This window comes from Lactuca serriola, chromosome 4 (assembly GCF_051521515.1).
Source record: "Lactuca serriola cultivar US96UC23 chromosome 4, Lser_US96UC23_V15, whole genome shotgun sequence".
Lineage (NCBI taxonomy): Eukaryota > Viridiplantae > Streptophyta > Magnoliopsida > Asterales > Asteraceae > Lactuca > Lactuca serriola.
Window position 1 is genome coordinate 123,340,675 of NC_136411.1, and position 19,508 is coordinate 123,360,182.

Consider the following 19,508-nt stretch of genomic DNA (forward strand, 5'->3'; position numbering starts at 1 on the left):
GACTTGGTTACTAAAAACAATAATCTTAAAATTAAACTATTCAAAGTGTAAAAGTAAAGGACTTATCTGGACAACTGCTAGATCATCAAGATTGTGTTTCATATCTTCTTTGGTTCTTAACTCTGAAATGTGTAGTAGTGGCCGAAATGTGTCAGGATAAGTTTGTAGTGTAGTTACTTTTCTGGAAGGAATCAGAATAAATTCCAGAAGTTGATTTTGTAAATCGAGATCCGAAACAAGTCGGATTAGTCTGAAGTAGGCATTCTGGAATGTCTTTGATGGGTCGGACCAGGTACATAGTCTGAAACGGATTCCGAAATAGGTCATTCCGAAAATGATGATTATTTTGCAAAAACAAATTTATAGTGATTATTTTTTTTTTAAATAAACACAAAAATTAGTTAAATTATTAAGGTTTTCTACATTTTATGATAAATGGTTTAATACTAAAAAAATCACAACACTAATGAATAAAATTATCAAGATTAAAAAAAAAAAAAAAAAAAAATTATCATCAAGTAAACAAGGCAAAAAGGCGAAAACGTTTTGAGGAAAACAGTGAAGGAAGGTGGGGCAGTGTAGATAATAACTGATTGATTGCGCGCGGCTCCCACAATAACCACCACCAATCAATGACACGTCAGCAACGCCACCGGATTAACCAACGTTGATATCTTGGTCACTCACTCTCTTCTCTATCCAAACACAAACACAAAAACTCTCATATCCAAATCCTCCTCAGATGGATGTGAGCTCCGTCTTCTTTGTAAGACCCAATCAACATCCATTATCGTCTCCCTTCACTTCTTGCATTTCTCCGACCATCTCGTTACGCCCCGAATTATTTGGCCCCGAATTTCGTCGTCCTTCTCGCCGGAGAAAATGCTGCAGCCTAGGGCTTGGGTTAGGCTTGGGTGTTCATTTTCATAGTCCATCGATTAGAACAAAGAGGAGGCTTATCTTCAGAACATCTGCGGCTCTGGATCTGCAAACGGTTGTTGTTGTCGTCTCCTTTGTCGCTGTTTCAGCTCTCACCGTCTACTATTTCAGTTACTCCAACAAAAAGCATGATGATAGATCCAATAAGGTAATTCAGCTAAATTAACTACGATTAATTGGTCAATTATGATCCCTCTCCTTTTCATTTGAAGTGCTAGCTTAACATTCGGAAAATTAAAATCAATTTGTATCAATCATATGATCTAGCCGCAATTCATCTCGTTGCTAATTGATTATGAGAAGGAAGCCAAAGAATTATAACATATTATTTGATTTCCTTCTTGTATTGTGCGTGTTGTAGTGCTCAAATTGCATTACAGCTCCCTGTAGTTTCAGTTGGTAGAATTCGTTAGTTTCTTGAGAGATAAGTACAATAACTACAACTAACACATAGCATTCTGAACTCAAAATTTTGTCTAACAGGATGCTATGTGTAATTGCACCATGTGTTGAAATGAGATAAGGCACCTTATTTTTCTTGCTTATAGTGATCCATACACAACACAGACATGTACATGGGGTTGAAGTCAGAAATTTATATGGTTGGGACATGTCTCAAACTCAATTTTTTTGTATGAAAGTTAGGTCTTTGTTCCACAATACCTAGCTACATTGAATGCATTAGATTTAATTCTGTTTGGAACAATTTTGTCGTCAAAATTATTTATTATTTATATATTTAAGCCTAGACAACAAAAGAAGCAAAACAATAAGAATAAATAATCAGATTGGTCAGGTTATATGCATTTTTGTTTTAGAAATAAGTTTAGAACTACAAACATATTCACTATAATACTTGAACAGTTCATGTAACGACCCATCCCACATGGAAAAAGAGTGAGAACTGTGGGCCTGATGAGGACATCAAGTGTTTAAGTGAGGGAGTATGCAATTTACCTTTATTTGAGGAGGTCAATGTTCGTGTATTTTTATCTTGTTTTCCTTCATTTCATCCAATTTCCTTAAACACCATAGAAAATCTGTTTACTGCAGCCAGCTGCTAATATTTATCCCGTTTTCTGCAGAAATCCAAACCACTTCATCATACAGATTCCCAACAAAGCTCAAGTACAGTAAATCACACCTTTAATGAACAAAATTCATCGAATCTTGTTCTGGAAAATGAGAAATGTGATGAGGGAAGCAAATATATAGTTATGGAGGTTAAAGACATCAGCCATGATCTTGCTAACGAATCAACAGAGACACAATTCAATGGAACAACTGCTTCCAGCATTTTAGAATCTTCAGTATCATCTGATGTCAAATCATCTTTCAAAAAGGATTTCAGTATGTTGGAATCATCTTTTGAGGAACCTCCTAACATGATGGAATTATCATCTCAAGAGTCACTCAGCATGCTTCTTGGATCAGGTGATGTAATGTGTATTCCACCCACAGAAAGAAATGTTGTCTGTTTTGATGAGAAACATGAAAGTGAGCATGATTCTGAGTTACCTAAGCTAGTGGTGGAAACTGAGTTGATTGCTGCTTCTGTTCCTTCAAACAGTATGGTGGCAGGAGGTAATGTAATTGGAGAGAAAACCCATGGGCTTACTAAAGAACATGATGCAAGTAGGTATAACTTTCCAGATAAGAAGTTCACCCATAATGGATTACACTCCTTCTATGAGACGAATCATTATGCAATGAGTGGCATGGAAAATCTTAGTAGTACAAAAGCAATGCCTGGGATTTCCTCTTTTGGGGATAAATTCTTTTCTTCATCAGCGAATAATTCCATATTTCATCCTGAAAGATTTTCTGCCAAGGAGTTTCTTCATGCTGCAGGTTATTTCTAGAAATGGTTGACATTTTAGGCTGGTTATGTAAATGTTTAGTAGTTATGTTTGTGTTTCTGGGCTTATTTGACATGAGAAATAAATTTATTTTCCAGAAAAGTTTGAGGCTAAGTCGCCTAATGGAAAATACGAAAATGGCACTCCTAATGGAAGGAGAAACTTCTGGAAGAAAGGAGAAGAAAAAGCTATGCTGAGTAAAGATGACTTGAAAATTTTGTTCCCAGTATCACAAGTTAAGAAGCAAGCAAGCAACCAAGATTATTCATCACAGCAGTTACGTGCTTACCATCGATTTCTCAAAGAGGGCAGGTAACATTCATGTGTTTGTAATTTGTACTATAAGGGCCAGATTGTTATACATGACATGACATGACATGGCATTATCTCAATCAAAAAGTTTATTTGGAGTGAAGGTTCATGTAAATTTTATGTTTCTTGTTGTAGGTTAACTGACTGCTTAGAGAAGCTTGAATATCTGGAAAGAAAAGGTTTGTTAGACATGAATAATGTAAGGATGCCTCTTTTTAACCTTTAATTGGATGGTCATCATATTTTTTTAAATTGTGGGTTAAATGCAAGAAATAGCAACATACTTTCATTTATTTGTGTATCATAGCATCCTACTTCAGTTTATTTCTATTAAACATTGTAGTTTTTAATTTTTTTTTCTTGTTATGGCATTGTACTTTGAAAATTTTCCAAATTATAGCATTGTACTTTCAGTTTCTTTCTTATCAAAACTTTGTACTTTGATAAAATCTATCTAACTATAGCTTTGTATTCGGATGAGATTGGTATAATTGGGTAGATTTTACAAAATACAATAATATAATAGAAAGAACTTAGAGTAGAATGCTATAATAAACGAATAAAAAGTTGCTAACTCTAGCATTTAACCCTTTTTAATTTTAGCCTACCCGTTGGATAAAGTCTTATTCTTTTGTATGAATTTGCTCATGGTTTTAGGTTTATCATATGGGGTTTCTCCGCGTGTGTAGAATCCAGAAAGCTGTGAAGGAAGCTTTCCGTTTTATTAATCTCATTCCAAATCCGACTTTGAGCACATTTAATATGCTTATGTCTATTTGTGCACACTCTCAAGATTTAGATGGTAATAGTCTTTATATAATTTTGTTGAGTTTTCAATTCTACACAAATTGAATTGGAATACAGTCATTATCTTCATATTTTCATAACATCTTATATTTTAGGAGCTTTCGAGGTTTTGCAACTTGTCCAAAAAGCTGGATTAAAAGCTGATTGTAAACTCTACACAACTCTAATTTCAACTTGTGCTAAGAGTAGAAAGGTTGATACAATGTTTAAGGTATGTTTTCTTATCTTTTCCAGTTCTAGTCTTTAGGGCTAAATGCAAGAAACAAAAAATATGCTTCCATTTATTTGTTTGTTATAGGATCCTACTTTCATTTCTTTCTATTACAACATTGTACTTATAACTTATGAAGGCATTGTAAGCTGAAAAAACTTCCTAACTATAGTACTATAAACGAAAAAGTACATTGCTATTTCCTGCATTAACCCTAGTTTCTATCACATGTTTTGTTGTACTTTTACAGGTTTTCCATGAAATGGTAAACTTGGGAGTGGAGCCAAATGTTCACACATATGGTGCACTTATTGATGGTTGTGCCAAAGCTGGTCAAGTTGCCAAGGCATTTGGTGCATATGGTATTATGAGGTCAAAGGTAGGTCAAGAGTCGTTTTCTTATCAAGGAATTGTAGTTTACAAAAAAATGTATCCAATGATAGAATTGTACTTATAGAGTTGATTTGTACATGCATGCAGTAGAATGTGAAACCAGACCGAGTTGTATTCAATGCGCTTATCAGTGCATGTGGTGAATCAGGAGCAGTGGATCGAGCATTTGATGTGCTATCAGAAATGAATTCAGAGACACATCCAATAGAGCCAGATCATGTCACAATTGGAGCATTGATGAAAGCATGTGTCAATGCTGGTCAGGTTAGATATGGAATTTGAATTTGAATTTGAGATTCCATTCCATGGCATGTTTGGTTTCCAAATGGACGGAATTCAGTTCCTTCAGTGGTCATTTGGTTCATAGAATGTTTTGGAAGGAATGGAATCTGAAGGAATTGGAATCTAAAACTGTCATGCATCTGGTTGGTATGGAATTTAACAATAAAAGTGAGGGTATTTTGATTTTTTAATAGAAAAAAAAAAAGGAAGGATGGAATTGAATTCTTCCCAACCTTCCGTAGGAAAAGTGAAATCCATCAAACATGGAATTTGAAGGATTCAAACGGAATTGAGTTTGATCCATTTGGCAAACATAAAATGGAATCTTGAATTCCAATTCTTTCAAAATCCATGAAGCTTTCGCGATTCCTAGGAATAGATAATACGAATTCAATTCCTTTCTTCCTTCTTTTTGTTATAAGACTAAAAAACCCTCATGATATAGCGAAATAAATAAAAATTTACAAGTTGAACCAAACACATGAATTCGAGGGAATTGGAATCCTTTTCCCCCGAATTCCATTTCTTTAATGCCAACCAAGCAGCCCCTCAGACTTCCCTCATATTCCAATTCCTTTGACAGATTCTGTTCCTTGCAAAAACATTCTGCGAATCAAACGCCCCCTCAATCTCTTATTTTGTATATCTTGCATTTATTTTCTGTTAGCGATTTATTCCAGTTGACATGGGAGATTGGAATTGTTTTAGGTTGAAAGGGCGAGAGAGATATATGGTATGATTAAAGAATTCAACATCAAAGGTACTCCTGAAGTTTACACCATTGCTCTCAACAGTTGCAGTGGACATGGTGATTGGGAGTTTGCATGCTCTGTCTATAACGATATGACAAAAAACGGGATCATCCCTGATGAGGTATTTATCCTTCCAAGTTGTTAGAATGAGATTTTAAGTATTTTTGAAATTATTTCATTTGTGTTAGCCTATAACAATCATTAAACTAGTTCTCTGAGAGAATACAATTTAATATCTTTTGAGTAAAAGGTTATGGATGTCTTGTTTTATAAATGACAAGTGCTCTTTTTTTATTTTCTTGCAGATGTTTTTTAGTGCATTAATAGATGTGGCAGGGCATGCTGGGAAGTTAGATGCTTCGTTTGAAATTCTACAAGAAGCCAAGAAGGGAGGAATAGATGTGGGAATTGTATCATATAGCTCACTGATGGGAGCATGTAGCAATGTATGTTTTATCATATCCATTATATAATAATTTTTTTATTACAGCATTGCACTTTGAAAAATCTACCCAATTATAGCAATGTCATCCAAGTACAAAGCAATTTTCACTGCTATAGATATTACCAATTCTAACAGTTTTGAAATAATTTCCAATTCATATACCCAGGCAAAAAACTGGAAAAAGGCATTGGAGCTATATGAATATGTCAAAAGCATGAGGATGAAACCAGTGGTGTCAATGATGAATGCCTTAATTACTGCCTTGTGTAAGTGTAATTCCCTTTGCCAGTTTCCACTGGGATTCTTTTCACGCTTGTTTCTTAATTCAGATTAGGGTTCAATGCAAGAAATAGCAACATACTTTCAGTGAGATGCTATAATATGAAAACAAAATGAAAGTATATTGCTATTTATTTCACTTTGGTCTTCAATTTAATCCTAAAGAATTTTTATTATAATGCATGTATTGATAAATTTGTGAAATGTGATGGTGCAGGTGATGGAGATGAACTGCCTAAGGCTGTGGAAATTCTTTCAGAGATGAAGAAGTTAGGCTTACGCCCAAACTCCATCACATACTCCATTTTATTGGTGGCAAGTGAAAAGTAATTGCAAAACTTTAAGAATACTTTTTACTTCTCTATTAATTTTCATGAATCAGTTTAGCTGAATATTGTAATTTTTTTCTTTTGGGAATTATACAGAAAGGACGATTTACAAGTTGGTCTTATGCTTCTTTCTCAAGCAAAAAAGGATGGCGTTTCCCCAAATCTTGTAATGTGCCGGTGTTTAATTGGTAAGAGCAATATTTTTTCAATGGGTTGAATGTAAGAAATAGCAATCTACTTTAACTCATATGTTTATCATAACATTATACTATTTTCATTTCTTCATATTACAACATTCTAGTTTGAAAAATCTACTTAATTATAGTAATAGCATCAAAATACAAAGCAATTTCCACCGATATAATTAGGTATATTCTTCAAAGTACAATGTCCTAATAAGAAAAAAACTGAAAGTAGAATGCTACAAACACTTAAATATTTCAAAGTACAATGAAGTCAATGGTATAATGGAAAGAAATGAAGTGTAGTTTGTAAAATCTAACCAATTATAGCAATATCCTCCAAATAAAAGTATTTTACTGCAATAATTTGATAGATTTTTCAAATTACAATGTTGCAAAAGAAAGAAATGAAGTGAAGTTTGAAAATTTTATCCAATTCTAGCAATATCATCCAAATACAAAGAAAATTTATCCTATAACTGGGTAGATTTTTCAAAGTAAAATGTCTTTGTAAGGGAAAAAAAATTAAATCTACAATGCTTGAATTGGGTAGATATTTTTAGAATGTTATGTTGTAATAGAAAGAAAAGAAATTGAAACTACATGGCTATTTCTTGCCTTTATTAGTATATAATTTTTCTTTTTATCATCTGGATAATCCGTTTTTGGTATTTGAATTGATTTTCCTTAATGTGTGATGTTGAAGCATTGTTGTACCGGAGATTTGAGAAAGCTTGTATGATTGGTGAGCCGATTTTGTCTCTTGACTCAGGGCGCTTGCAGATAAACAGTGAATGGTATAAACCCGTTCCTTTTTATATGTGTATTAGTAATTTAGTATAGAAAAGAAACTTGCTATAACCGGGTAGATTTTTCAAAAGTATTATGTTAAAAAGAAATTGAAATAAGTGGTTTGGTATGATTTATGATTTGCTGTGTAGGACGACATTAGTGTTGATGGTATATAGAGAAACAGTTAAGGGTGGTAGTATCCCAACAATAGAAGTATTATCACAAGTCTTGGGATGCTTAAGACTTCCTCAAGATTCATCCTTAAAAACCAGACTGATTGAGAATCTGGGAGTAATTGCTGATGATACATCAAAAGGCTCAAATCTCTGCTCTCTCATTGATGGCTTCGGTGAATACGATCCCCGTGCCTTTTCTTTGCTCGAGGTTTGCTATCATATTTATACTCTTCTGCTTTCGTTTATACATCTCTTACATTTCTTTATACTTATTTATTTTAGGAAGCTGCTTCACTAGGAATTGTTCCTTGTGTATCTCTCAAAGAAAGCCCCATAGTTGTGGATGTCACAAAATTACCAATATATATGGCTGAGGTAAACTTAATTATCAATCAAACTAAATTCAACAAATAGCAACCAACGAAACTACATTGCTATTTCTTGCATAACGATGCTACATTTTCCCCTGTTTATAATAATTACATCCTCTCAAGTCAACAAATTGAATAAATACTTTTTGGTTTTGTGAAAACTCCTCAGGTTTACTTCTTGACAGTCTTGAAGGGTCTTAAGCATAGACTAGCTGCTGGTAATTAATGCCACCCTGTTTTTATTACTATTATTATATAATTATATGTGGTTGATATTGATTTGTATTTCAGGTGTGAAATTGCCCAACATAAGCATCTTGTTGCCTATAGTAAAGACACAAATTAAGGCTCCCATGGGTGATAAAACAATGAATGTTGCAGGAAGGTCAGTACACAAATCATATATATATATCAACATCATATTTATAAGCAATTATATGAGAGTAAATTGGTATTTCTTGCAGTTAAGTCGATTATTGTGTTTCATTGATCTTGTTGTTGTTGATGATGATGAACAGAGTTACCCAAGCTATATCATCATTATTGAGAAGGCTAAGGATGTCATACATAGGAAACGAGTCATTTGGAAAAATCAGAATAAATGGTGTTGTTGTCAAGAAATGGCTTTCACCCAAGCTTTCATCGCCTTATGGTGGAAAGCCAACAGGTTTTAGTTCATCCTTGGGCAAAGGAATCACCAATCAGCAGCGTCACATTCGATCAACCAATTTGTCTTTTGAGTAAAAACTCTAATTCCGTTTAGATTTGTATAAAACATGAGAAGAGTTAATAAGATCATAATCCTGGTCCTGGTCCTGGTCGATCATTATTATATCCTATAGGTACAGTTTTGATATACTTAGGTTTTATATTATATATTTTCAAGTTTTTAAACTTACTCTTGCACTGTATCTTTAAAATCTTTTTTTTTTTTTTTTTATATATGTGAACTAAGTTTTTTATCCAAGTTTGGGGTGGGATGTCCACCACTTTAATTTATAGTAGTAATAAAAAAGTTAGGTCATAAGAATATCATCAATTGTTTAATCTCTCACCAAAAACTATACATATGGAGTCCATGTTAGCATATAACTTGTTTTTATGCTCATTTCCACCTAGATGGAACAAAAAGATAAAGTTGAAAATTTTTAGCCCTAAAAAATTCTGAGAGATTGAAGTAGACATCTTTCATGGTCAACCATCATTAATTAAATAAAAAATTACAATTATATATGGTCATGGATCGACCCACGCATTCATCCACAAATTGAGTCAAATTGTTGGATTTCTTATTGGATCAATAATAGATCAAAACTTTTGAGGATTCGATATTTCTGCAGTAAGCTTGATATTGTAATTTTTATGTGTAAAAATGAATTAAAAAAAAAAAATACGACTTTTCGGATGTCATTTATGAAATCCTTAAATTCATCTAAGAAATCCTCTAAAAATTGTATGAGACCTTTTTTTAAGAGTTTCTTTTGATAGAATTCTTCAAAAAACCATTTTCATTTCATAGGAAAAGGAAAAACAATACATTAAAGTTTTGAATAATATTAAATTAATATATAAACAAATTCTATAAATATATTCATTTTATATTGAATTAATATAATCAACAAAATTATTAATTAGACGTTGCTATCAGCTAAAAGTGTTAGAAAATTAGGGTATTTAGAATGTTTGGATTACTTAGAGTCATGAAACACACTTTCACATTAAATCATTTCGGTGGTACACACCAAAATCTTTAATCAGATAAAAAGTATTCAAGAACAAATAATGAAGAAGATGTATGCTCTTGTGTACCAAAATTCGTATATGATCACCTTGTCCAAAATCTACCAAAACTATAATATGATAGTTTTTTAACTATTACAAAACTATCACTAAACTCCCTTAAAGCCGGGTTTAGGATTAGGGTCAAAACAAACCAGGGGCACTGGCCCTTAGACTTCGCTTCGAGGGGGTTTGCCCTCAAACACCCTTCACTTCAGGAAATAGCAGTGTATTTTCAACCAAGATAAACTTAAACAAATGTATATTCCACACCATCCTAACTTATTTAATATTTATCAATGCAACATTGATCAACAAATTAATTCCATTTAGGGGCGGACCTAAGGGTGGTACACGGTGGCACTGGCAACCCCTAACCTTTCCGGCCGCAGTGGAAAAATTTTCGAAAATTTTTGAAATTTTTAATTTTTCTACTACTGTGCAACCCCTACTATAAAATCCTGCGTCCTGCGTCCTGCGTCCGCTCTTGATTTCATTACACTTAAATAATATTAGTGATACAAATCACCAACAAAAAGTTGGTAACTAGTTTTTTGTAAAATTATGGCCATGTATAACGGTATATGCAGGTCTTTGGTCTTTGAAAGATAAAAATTGAGGTAGCCAAGATGGTCTTAGTCTCAACAAATCTACAGAAGTATCCAAAAAAAAAAGATAAAATGATGATAGAAAACATCGAAACATAAAAATCATTGTATTTGTATGACAATTATAAGCATAGTTCAAGACTTAAAATACATATTGGGGTGCAAATATTTCTGTTAATGTCTCGAAGCTAAAGTTATTTATTTTAAAGTTTAATCACCATTGTCAAAATATGACGTTACAATATTAATTAAATGTCTATACTCTCTATGCACAACTTAAATCATATCGTTCTAGCTACTATAGGATTTATTTTGTGATCGATCAAGATATATGATAGGTGTTTTTTCCATAAAATACCATCGTTTAAATCAATACCTTATTAGCAAGATTTAGAATTACTCGATCATATATACCCTCATGAAGAAAGACATTTATTTCCACACTCGAAGAAAATCTTGATTACAGTTACAATAATCAATCGACATGATTGTTCTGTTATAACTTATACCATACAATATTCTTTGAGATGCACGTATTTACTACTAAATTAAAGAACATTAATTACTTGCGACTTAAAACAAACCGTACCCAGCCCATTCCACATCACTTGCCATCATCACCGGTGATGATCGGTAGGACGAGAAGGAAGAAGACGGTGGTGATGAGTTGTAAAACGGCGATCTTGAGTTCTGAGTCGACACAGACCATTGAGACAGCGTCTCGATGTCTGATTTATAGACTGTGTCTGCATGGAGCTTGTTGGTTTTTCTAATTTGGCCTCCTTTCCGGGGTTGAAAGCAACCCAATGATACGACCTCGGGTTGACGTCCAATCATGGGTGGTGGCGGCTTATCAAAATGGAATCGGTTGGATTGAGTTCGTGGGGAGGCGGAGATCAGGGAGGAGGGTGGTGGCTTGAGGGTTGAAGGGCGGTGGTTTGAGTTTGACGGTGGTAGTTGGTGGTGGTTGTGGAGCTTGGGGACACCGGGTCGAATCTCCCATTTGAATGGAACAGAACCTGGTTGCTTGAAAGAGTCATCGATAGCAATAGGCATGGCGATTGGGGAGTTGTGATTGTTTGTTAGTGTTAGTGTGAAAGTTAGTAAGGCGTTTTAATTATATAGAAGTAGAAGACGGCTTTGACCAGAAAAGGAGTGAGGTGGAGATGAGATGGTGATCGGTCACGCTCACGCCGAGATTAAAGGCATGTTAGCCGCTGGGACGCTGTGGACTTTCTTATTTGTTATTTATGTGTAGATAGACTTTAGAGTATAGTGAGAGAGAAAATTATCGACGCTTCTTAAAAAATCTGTAAATTAAGAAAAAACATCATAAATGGTATCTGTGGTTACCCAAAATCTGAAGTTTAGTCTCCGTAGTTTAAAAACCTATGGTCTCTGTGTTTTCAAAACTTTTGATGTTTGGTCCTTTTTGTTTACTCCATTAAGTTTGTCCGTTAACTGAAGGGTATTTTCGTCATTTCACAACCACAGGGACCATTTATGATGTTTTCACTTAATTTTTTAAATGGAATAAATGTTGAGGTCTCTCTCTCTCTCTCTCTCTCTCTCTCTCTCTCTCTCTCTCTCTCTCTCTCTCTCTCTCTCTCTGGCTTTCAACGTCTTCGACTGTTAGAAGAACCAGACTCCACATGCTATCTTTCTCTTTTTTTTTCTTCTTCTCTCTAGATCTATCACCTCCGGGAGATTGTCGAGTGTCTGTTTGTCCGGTAGGTCGGCGATTCAACCACATCAAGTATCTCATAGATCATAGCTATATCTAATCTGCCATCGCTTTTATCTCTTCGCCATCACCATGGCGGCTGCCAGCGCTCTAATTACTATGAAATAGGCGCTCACGGTATGTAAATCTCTCTGATGTGTGAATCTGATTTTTATAAATCTTTTTGTTGTTTTCATCTTCCTATGGTACGATTTGATTATTGAACTATTCTTCGATGATGCAATTAGATTTTGTATTGATTGAATCACCATGTTCACATTGAATCTGAACGAAAATTACTTTTCTTTTAATAATTGAATCAATATGCCTCCTCTGTTTTGCTTATTCCTTTTAATAGTTCCATAGCTAATTCCTTAGAAACTGAATGGCATTATAATTTTATCTTGAATAACACAAAACATATGATTCGTATGGTATTTTTGTAGTTCCCATGGATGATGATTGATTATACGTGCAAAATTGGGGATATTACGAACCTTCATTCAAAGAACACCTCAGCTTACAACTAATGTCTCCAATATTTGACCACAAAGACACAAAACCCTTCCTCTCTTCACCTGAAAACCCAATCATAATGAACCCAAACATGAAACCATATCATCGCTCTTTAATCCCATCTGAGCCACCAATCCCACTTCACTACATGAGTGATGAAATTTTGGGTCCAATTTCTAGTTTGATACATGTGTTTCTTTGATGGGTATCAATCGATTATGAGAACGAATACATAGAAGAAGGGTGTTCGATACACACGAATCCATACAACCACCACTCCCTCTGCTGCCAATAGTCGCCTCACCACCACCTTCGGATGATAAGAACCCGAAAAAACCCATATCGATTTCCTTTAGAACATAAAGAGAGTCAAATAGAGTTGGAGTCCAACAAACATGGATTGTTATTGAAGTAGAGGGGGTCCAGCAGACACACACGAACAAGAACTGGAATATGGGTGTTTGTTTTGGTTCGAATTTCAAACAAAAATGAAGTTAATATACAGATATGGTGCCTTATCACTGATGTACGTATGTATGTCTATGTTTTTGTTTTTGTTTATGAGAGAGAGAGAGAGAAAGACCCTTTTTATTATTTCATTTTTTTTAATTAAGTGAAAACATCATAAATGGTCCTTGTGGTAGTAAAATGACGAAAATGCCCTTCAGTTAACGGACAAAACTTAACGGAGTTAGTAATAAGGACCAATCGTCAAAAGTTTTGAAAGCACAAGGACCATCTATGAGGTTTTTAAACCACAGGGACTAAACTTCATATTTTTGGTAACCACAGGGACCATTTATGATGTTTTTTGTAAATTAAATATAGTAAAATACAAGTGATAATACTTGATACTTAGGTTGTTATGATCTGAATTTTATCTATATTCGATATACTGTTTGGAAAATTGGTATCGAAAGATTGGATCAAGATCGAAAGATCCTAACAAAATGAACTAATGTTCATATTTACAATGTTTTATTTGTGCATTACTCTTTTTTTTATCGGATGTTTAGTTTTGAAGGTAGTATCGCCATGTTAATAAAATTCGTCAACATCCGGATTAGAATTTTGAGACCTTAAATCTAAGAGGCAAAATCTCTACCAAGTGGGATAATCTAACATTGACACTAATCATTAAAATTGATAATGATTAAGACATCGATGGTCGAAATTAACTTTTAACTTTTTAAACATGAAACATAATTCTTACTGATAGAACCTACAAAAATTAGGAAGAAAACATCAAAAACAAAAAAAAAAATAAGATGATCATGATCATATACAAATAAAGACACAAGATTATAAAGCGAATAGAATAAGTGTCATGATACTCTCTCTGATTTAAGATGAAAGGATGAAGCGGTGACACTCAATGAATTTTTTTGCCTCTTACCGAATGTGATGCTTTATTTCAAGTTGTATGGACAAATTTTTTAACTTAACTATATAATAAAAACTAAAAAGGTAGGATCGGATCACGTTAAAAACTTAAGATCCTAGTCGGAACCTAAGATCTCAGATAGATTTTAGTATGATTGTGATTATTTTTCGCTTGTATGATATTAAAATTAATGGTAAGACCTTAAAATTAAGATCGGGACCTTAACAACTATAACCGATAATATTAATTAGGAGAGGATGTTTATAGTTTAAACATCTAATAAAAAATATGTTTAATTTAATGATAAAGAGGTGACAGTTTCTAGTTACGTTTTCTCTTACTTTCATTCCATTATTCCATTATGATAATGAAGGAATAGAATGAAGAGGATGATGGAATATATAATGTAATAATGATTTTTTTCTATATCAATACTAGTTAAGTCATTTAATGGTTTCTATCATATCATATATTATATATTAAATTTTATTAAGTGTGTGGCCGGAACACAATTTTTAAGAAATTGAGAACTTTTATCTTTTACTTTTTATAATAATTACATAAAAATAAAAAATAAAACTTGGTTTGACAGTAAAAGCTTTTAACCGTTTTTAAACAAATAACTCATAATCAATTGGATTTTAAGTCGATTTTGGAAGATTTTAATTTTTAGAGCTTTTAGCTTTTTGTTTTTATTTAATTTTACATATTTAAAAGCTAACAATTATTTTTTTCAAACAATTATGCACAAATAAAAGCTATACTTTCGCTTTCAATTTGTAGCACTCGAAAAATTAATACAAAATACACCCCTAAAATTTCATTTTTCAAACCACCAAAACAACTATGTATATATTTATGTTAACATAGTAGTGTTGGAGATATTATCTAAGGTCATTAACTATTGATAATATTTATAAATAATAACTGCGTTCTTTTGGTTTGACATCATGACACAATTACAATAAAGAAATGGAGAAAAATAAGTTGTCAATTTATTATGAATTAATAAATTAATTAGAAATTATTTTACTAATTAACTAAATAGTTTAAATTAAATAAAAGGTTTGAATATTAATTAATTCATAGAGATTTATTAGAATATTCTTGTAACATTTGGTTTCAAAAAGTTTCTTATTTCATGAATTATGGACAATAAATTGATCAAGTAGAGGCATTAGGCTTTCGCAAGAATAGATTTTAGACCCTATTGGATGTGGATAATTTGGGTTATATGATCCAAGCTCTCGGTTCGTGTTTTGGAATCAAAGGGGTAAAATGGGAAAAGTGATGCTTCTGACTCCTTTCATGAATTAAAAATCTTTGTTCGATGCGTTTTAAGTTAAAGGTAATTGGATAGGATTGTGGGGCTCTTCAATACCCTTCTGTGCATGTTCTGATTATTATATGGTTGCTTTTCTAAATGGTGATGAGAATGCATGGAAGAGGTTCAGGTTCTGGTTCAGGCTCAAGTGTTGGTACTAAGTCGTTTGATGAGCGGATGCGGGAGTTTATCTCGTCGGAGATCACCCACTGTATTTTGGAGCAGACTCATGTGATCTTCGATACGGTTAATGAGGGGATCATGAAGATTTTGGATGAGCGTCTGGGCTCGTTCTGTACTGAGCGTCTGGGCTCGTTCCGTACTGAGGGGGAAGGACCTCATTGCTAGTAGTATGTGGTTAGCGGACATGGTGAACGCTTTACGGACAAGCTTCTGCTCTGAGGGGTCGAAGGTCATATTCGTATCTTGTCTTCTAAAAGACAAATCTTGTGACTGGTGGGAGGAGGTAGATTTTGTTTTGGGAAGCGAGGCCATTGCGATGATGAATTGGGATGAGTTTGTGACCTGGTTTAGGGCGAAGTTTACACCAGCTATCGAGGTGCAGCAGTTGACGATGAAGTTCCAGGACCTTTGTCAGACGACTGAGACCATGGCAGAGATCACTACCAAATTTAGGGAGAGGGCCTTATTGGTTTCACAGTACGTTGCGGATGAGGAAATGAAAATGTGAGGTACCATGATGTGCTATGGAACGATATTATGGAATTTGTGAGCATGTCCAGCTGCAAGACCCTGGAGGATATGATTGCTAGAGCCCAGGAACGGGATATTGACTTGGAGCACCTTGGGAAGAGGAAGACAAATCAGGTTCATGCAACTGAGGGTCTTATGAAGAGGCCCAAGACTCAGGATTCACGAGCAGGAGGCCATCAGGTTCGGGGTCGTTGTGTCAAGTATTAAAGGAATCATGAGGGGAGTTGTCAGGAGACAAGAAGGGGATGTTTCAGTTGCAAGAAGATGGGTCATTTTAGCAAGGATTATCCTCGAGGCTCGGTCCTGATGTGTTTTCACTACAACCAGGTGGGCCATAAGAAGGCCGACTGTCCGAGGCTGATGAATGGAGCAGTCAGAGCACCTGCTCCAGTTACATTGAGGATTACTGATGGCCGTGAGCAAAGGGCGGAGGCTCCAGCAGTGAGGAGTCGAGCATTGCAGTTTCAAGCAAGGGAGACTAGAGTTCCAGCAGATGCTATCGCGGGTATGTTCTATTTTCGTTTTCTTCATGCCTTATTATATGTATGCTTTTGGATCATGTGCTTGTATATGTAAGACTTTATGTTCGATGTAGTTATTCCTTACCTAAGTATCTTAGTTTCTTTATGTTTGCCTAGTTATTATTTTCGAGGGTCATGAATGGAGCACATCTTGATGAGATAAGATTTAGGACGTCAGCCATTATTAGTATGAGCCCTTGGTGGGAGCGAGCTAGGGGTCCAAAACTCGACATCTATTGTTCTCGTGGTAAAGTCTCTAGAACAACCTCGAAAAAAAAAAGTATGGAGATCTAGTTTCCTCTTCAGAGTACAATCCCTTTCTCCTTGTAAACTCCACTAGACTGCACTCTTGGTACTCTCCCCCAAACGAAATGTGAGGGCCTGCCCATAAGTCGGGTCTACCGTATGTTCTTCAAAATGAACAGCGGAGAAAAAATAAACCGAAATTTCACGGTACACCGACTCTTGAATTGTGAAAAGATTGTCCCATCAGTTGAATGTAAAAGTGAACCTATTCCCAATGTATTTTTTTCGTCAACTATTTCTCTACTTCTTCTAAAATTTCGACTCCTCACAGCCAAGATCAATTAATGATAGGGGCGATAGGAAACTCTTGGTTGTGCAACCATCCTAATCGGTTGTTGTAGTTGTTTAAAATGTCGTTCGGAGTATTTAGTAGAAACTGGTAAAGTGGGTGAAGATTTGATACATCAATGTCTCCTTGAGCTTGTTGAGTTGCTCTTCTAAGCCCCATGGTTCTGCAAAAATAAGAAACAAGCACAACACATGTGACATCTCCAATTTCACGGCCAGAAAAGACCGAATTGTTTATGCTTTGTTTTTAAAAGCAGAGTAATCTTTTAAAGAAAACAGTTGCGGAATTTGTTCCCAAAACAAAATATGATAAAAATTATCAAAGCATTTCTTTAAAGAAATGTATTTTCATTATATAACAAAATCTCGGGACGTCATGTTCAATACAGACCAAAAGCATAAACAGTTGAAAATAGACCTTGCAACAGTTATTCATAACTACTGGCCTATAATCCAAAATCTCTCGTCAAGTCCACCAACTTATACTCTTGTACCATTACCTGTAATGCAAAGAAAACTGAGTGGGTCAGGCTTGGGAGCCTAGTGAGCATATAGGGTTTTCAACCCACAATAATATAATTATTATATTTAATTATCAAACAATCAATCCAATTACCCACCCCCATTATCTTCCTTTATTTCATAGAGATTTACCCTAAGAACCGATTACCCTTCTCGCATTCATTCCTAAGAATTGCCCTAAGGAATTGGCACAAAGTCTAGTGTTGCCATGGTTCTTAGATTACCTATGGTGAACACGCATTTCAAAATAATTAATGAACACCTATTTCAAGAACACCCATTGAACACACTCCGTTCAATAATACCTAATGAACACCTAGTTCAAAAACACCTAATGAACACTTAGTTCAAAAATACCTAATGAACACTTAGTTCTAATATCCCTAGCGAACACATAGTTCAAAACATCTAGTGAACACTTAGTTCAAATATCCCTGGTGAACTCAATCACCTAAGGAACACAGAGTACGAAAGCTCTTAGTTCAAACCACGTGATAATAATGTATATCTCGATCCTGCAAAACCACTAATATTATTAACACACACACACACACACACACACACATATATATATATATATATCATATTTCTAAAACAATTTATCCCATCCCGTCGATCCTCACATACTGACCCTATACAATGATCTTCCGAAATCTAGCCTAAGGAATCGATATGAACAACAACTGACGAAGCTGCTTCGGAAATTACCTGGCAGCAAACGAGGATCAATAAAGACATCAAATGAAGGGAATGGAATAAGTTTCACCATGAAACTTCGTTCGTAAAAGAAAGAACCACAAGACAGTTAAGTCAAGGGTAGTTATTTAGAAAACAATGCCTAGGCGTGGTCCGACTATCATGAGGTATTATACCCCCAGACCCTACCTATCCCAGCATCAAACTTTGACAAGCAGTGGCCTGAATACATGAGGTATTTCACCCACAGACGCACCCTATCCAGCAATATAACACCATACATACCTAGCAGTGGTCTATTACCGACACACTTTATTAGGCAGTCTACGAAGTTCCCTTAATTACTCCGTGAAAGAAAACGCTGACATATGAAGCTCGGTCGATCAATTCATAAAAGAAACCCTGACTCCAAATCTCTCTCAACATAAAAGTATGGGGAAATACTACTAGAGTACTCCCGTACGCTCCCGTAACCGACACACAAAATTGTCAAAAAGACTTTGTACATGATAGTACGTCTGGCACATTATAGTACTCTAGTATGCGAAAGACTCATACTCGAGAACATAATAGTACCCTGGCACAAGCAGCACCCAAGACACAGAGCTTTGAAAAGGACTTCGTACATAAAGTGTACTTCTATACGTAGGACGTACTCCACCGATCATCAATCTCGCAACGCACGTACTCTTAATAAGAGACTACCCAATGTCCAAACTTAATTGAACTAAACATCCCATTTAAGTCTTAACCCATCACTAGGCAAACCTACAATGTTTATAATCAGTTTTCTTGATACTATCTCCGTTTAGGCAACGCCAACTAGTGTATACTTAACACAAGGTTTTAAGTAATAATATCATATATACACACCTTAACACCTATTGAACCATATCTGATTCGCACATTGTATATCATCAAATATATCTAACACGTATTTCGGACAATAACAAATACTTCACATACATATGTATATTTTTAATCAATACTTGTATTAA

General features: G+C 34.7%; 2 protein-coding genes across 2 annotated transcripts; one reads left to right on the forward strand and one right to left on the reverse strand.

Annotated features, from left to right (window-relative positions):
* Positions 1 to 680: 680 nt before the first annotated feature.
* MRL1 (Pentatricopeptide repeat (PPR) superfamily protein) lies at positions 681 to 9,023 on the forward strand. The gene is made up of 19 exons (XM_079039855.1): positions 681 to 1,087; positions 2,025 to 2,790; positions 2,897 to 3,110; positions 3,246 to 3,309; positions 3,768 to 3,912; positions 4,013 to 4,128; positions 4,379 to 4,507; positions 4,612 to 4,785; positions 5,512 to 5,676; positions 5,861 to 6,001; positions 6,167 to 6,266; positions 6,497 to 6,605; positions 6,705 to 6,796; positions 7,497 to 7,587; positions 7,732 to 7,966; positions 8,041 to 8,133; positions 8,299 to 8,347; positions 8,421 to 8,514; positions 8,648 to 9,023. Exons 1-19 carry the CDS (start codon positions 743 to 745, stop codon positions 8,871 to 8,873), a joined length of 3,348 nt encoding a protein of 1,115 aa, XP_078895981.1. The 5' UTR covers positions 681 to 742; the 3' UTR covers positions 8,874 to 9,023.
* Positions 9,024 to 10,925: 1,902 nt separating this feature from the next.
* On the reverse strand, positions 10,926 to 11,622 carry LOC145100333 (uncharacterized). The gene has a single exon (XM_079037647.1). It carries the CDS (start codon positions 11,570 to 11,572, stop codon positions 11,090 to 11,092), a length of 483 nt encoding a protein of 160 aa, XP_078893773.1. The 5' UTR covers positions 11,573 to 11,622; the 3' UTR covers positions 10,926 to 11,089.
* Positions 11,623 to 19,508: the final 7,886 nt, after the last annotated feature.

What these genes read in the sequence shown, in the direction of transcription:
- MRL1 (XM_079039855.1), top strand. Translation starts at nt 743, where the DNA reads ATGGATGTGAGCTCCGTCTTCTTTGTAAGACCCAATCAACATCCATTA. An exon ending in ATGGTATTATGAGGTCAAAG is followed by an intron (nt 4,508 to 4,611) that starts GTAGGTCAAGAG and finishes TGCATGCAGTAG; the next exon opens with AATGTGAAACCAGACCGAGT. An exon ending in TTGCAGATAAACAGTGAATG is followed by an intron (nt 7,588 to 7,731) that starts GTATAAACCCGT and finishes TTTGCTGTGTAG; the next exon opens with GACGACATTAGTGTTGATGG.
- LOC145100333 (XM_079037647.1), bottom strand. Translation starts at nt 11,572, where the DNA reads ATGCCTATTGCTATCGATGACTCTTTCAAGCAACCAGGTTCTGTTCCA.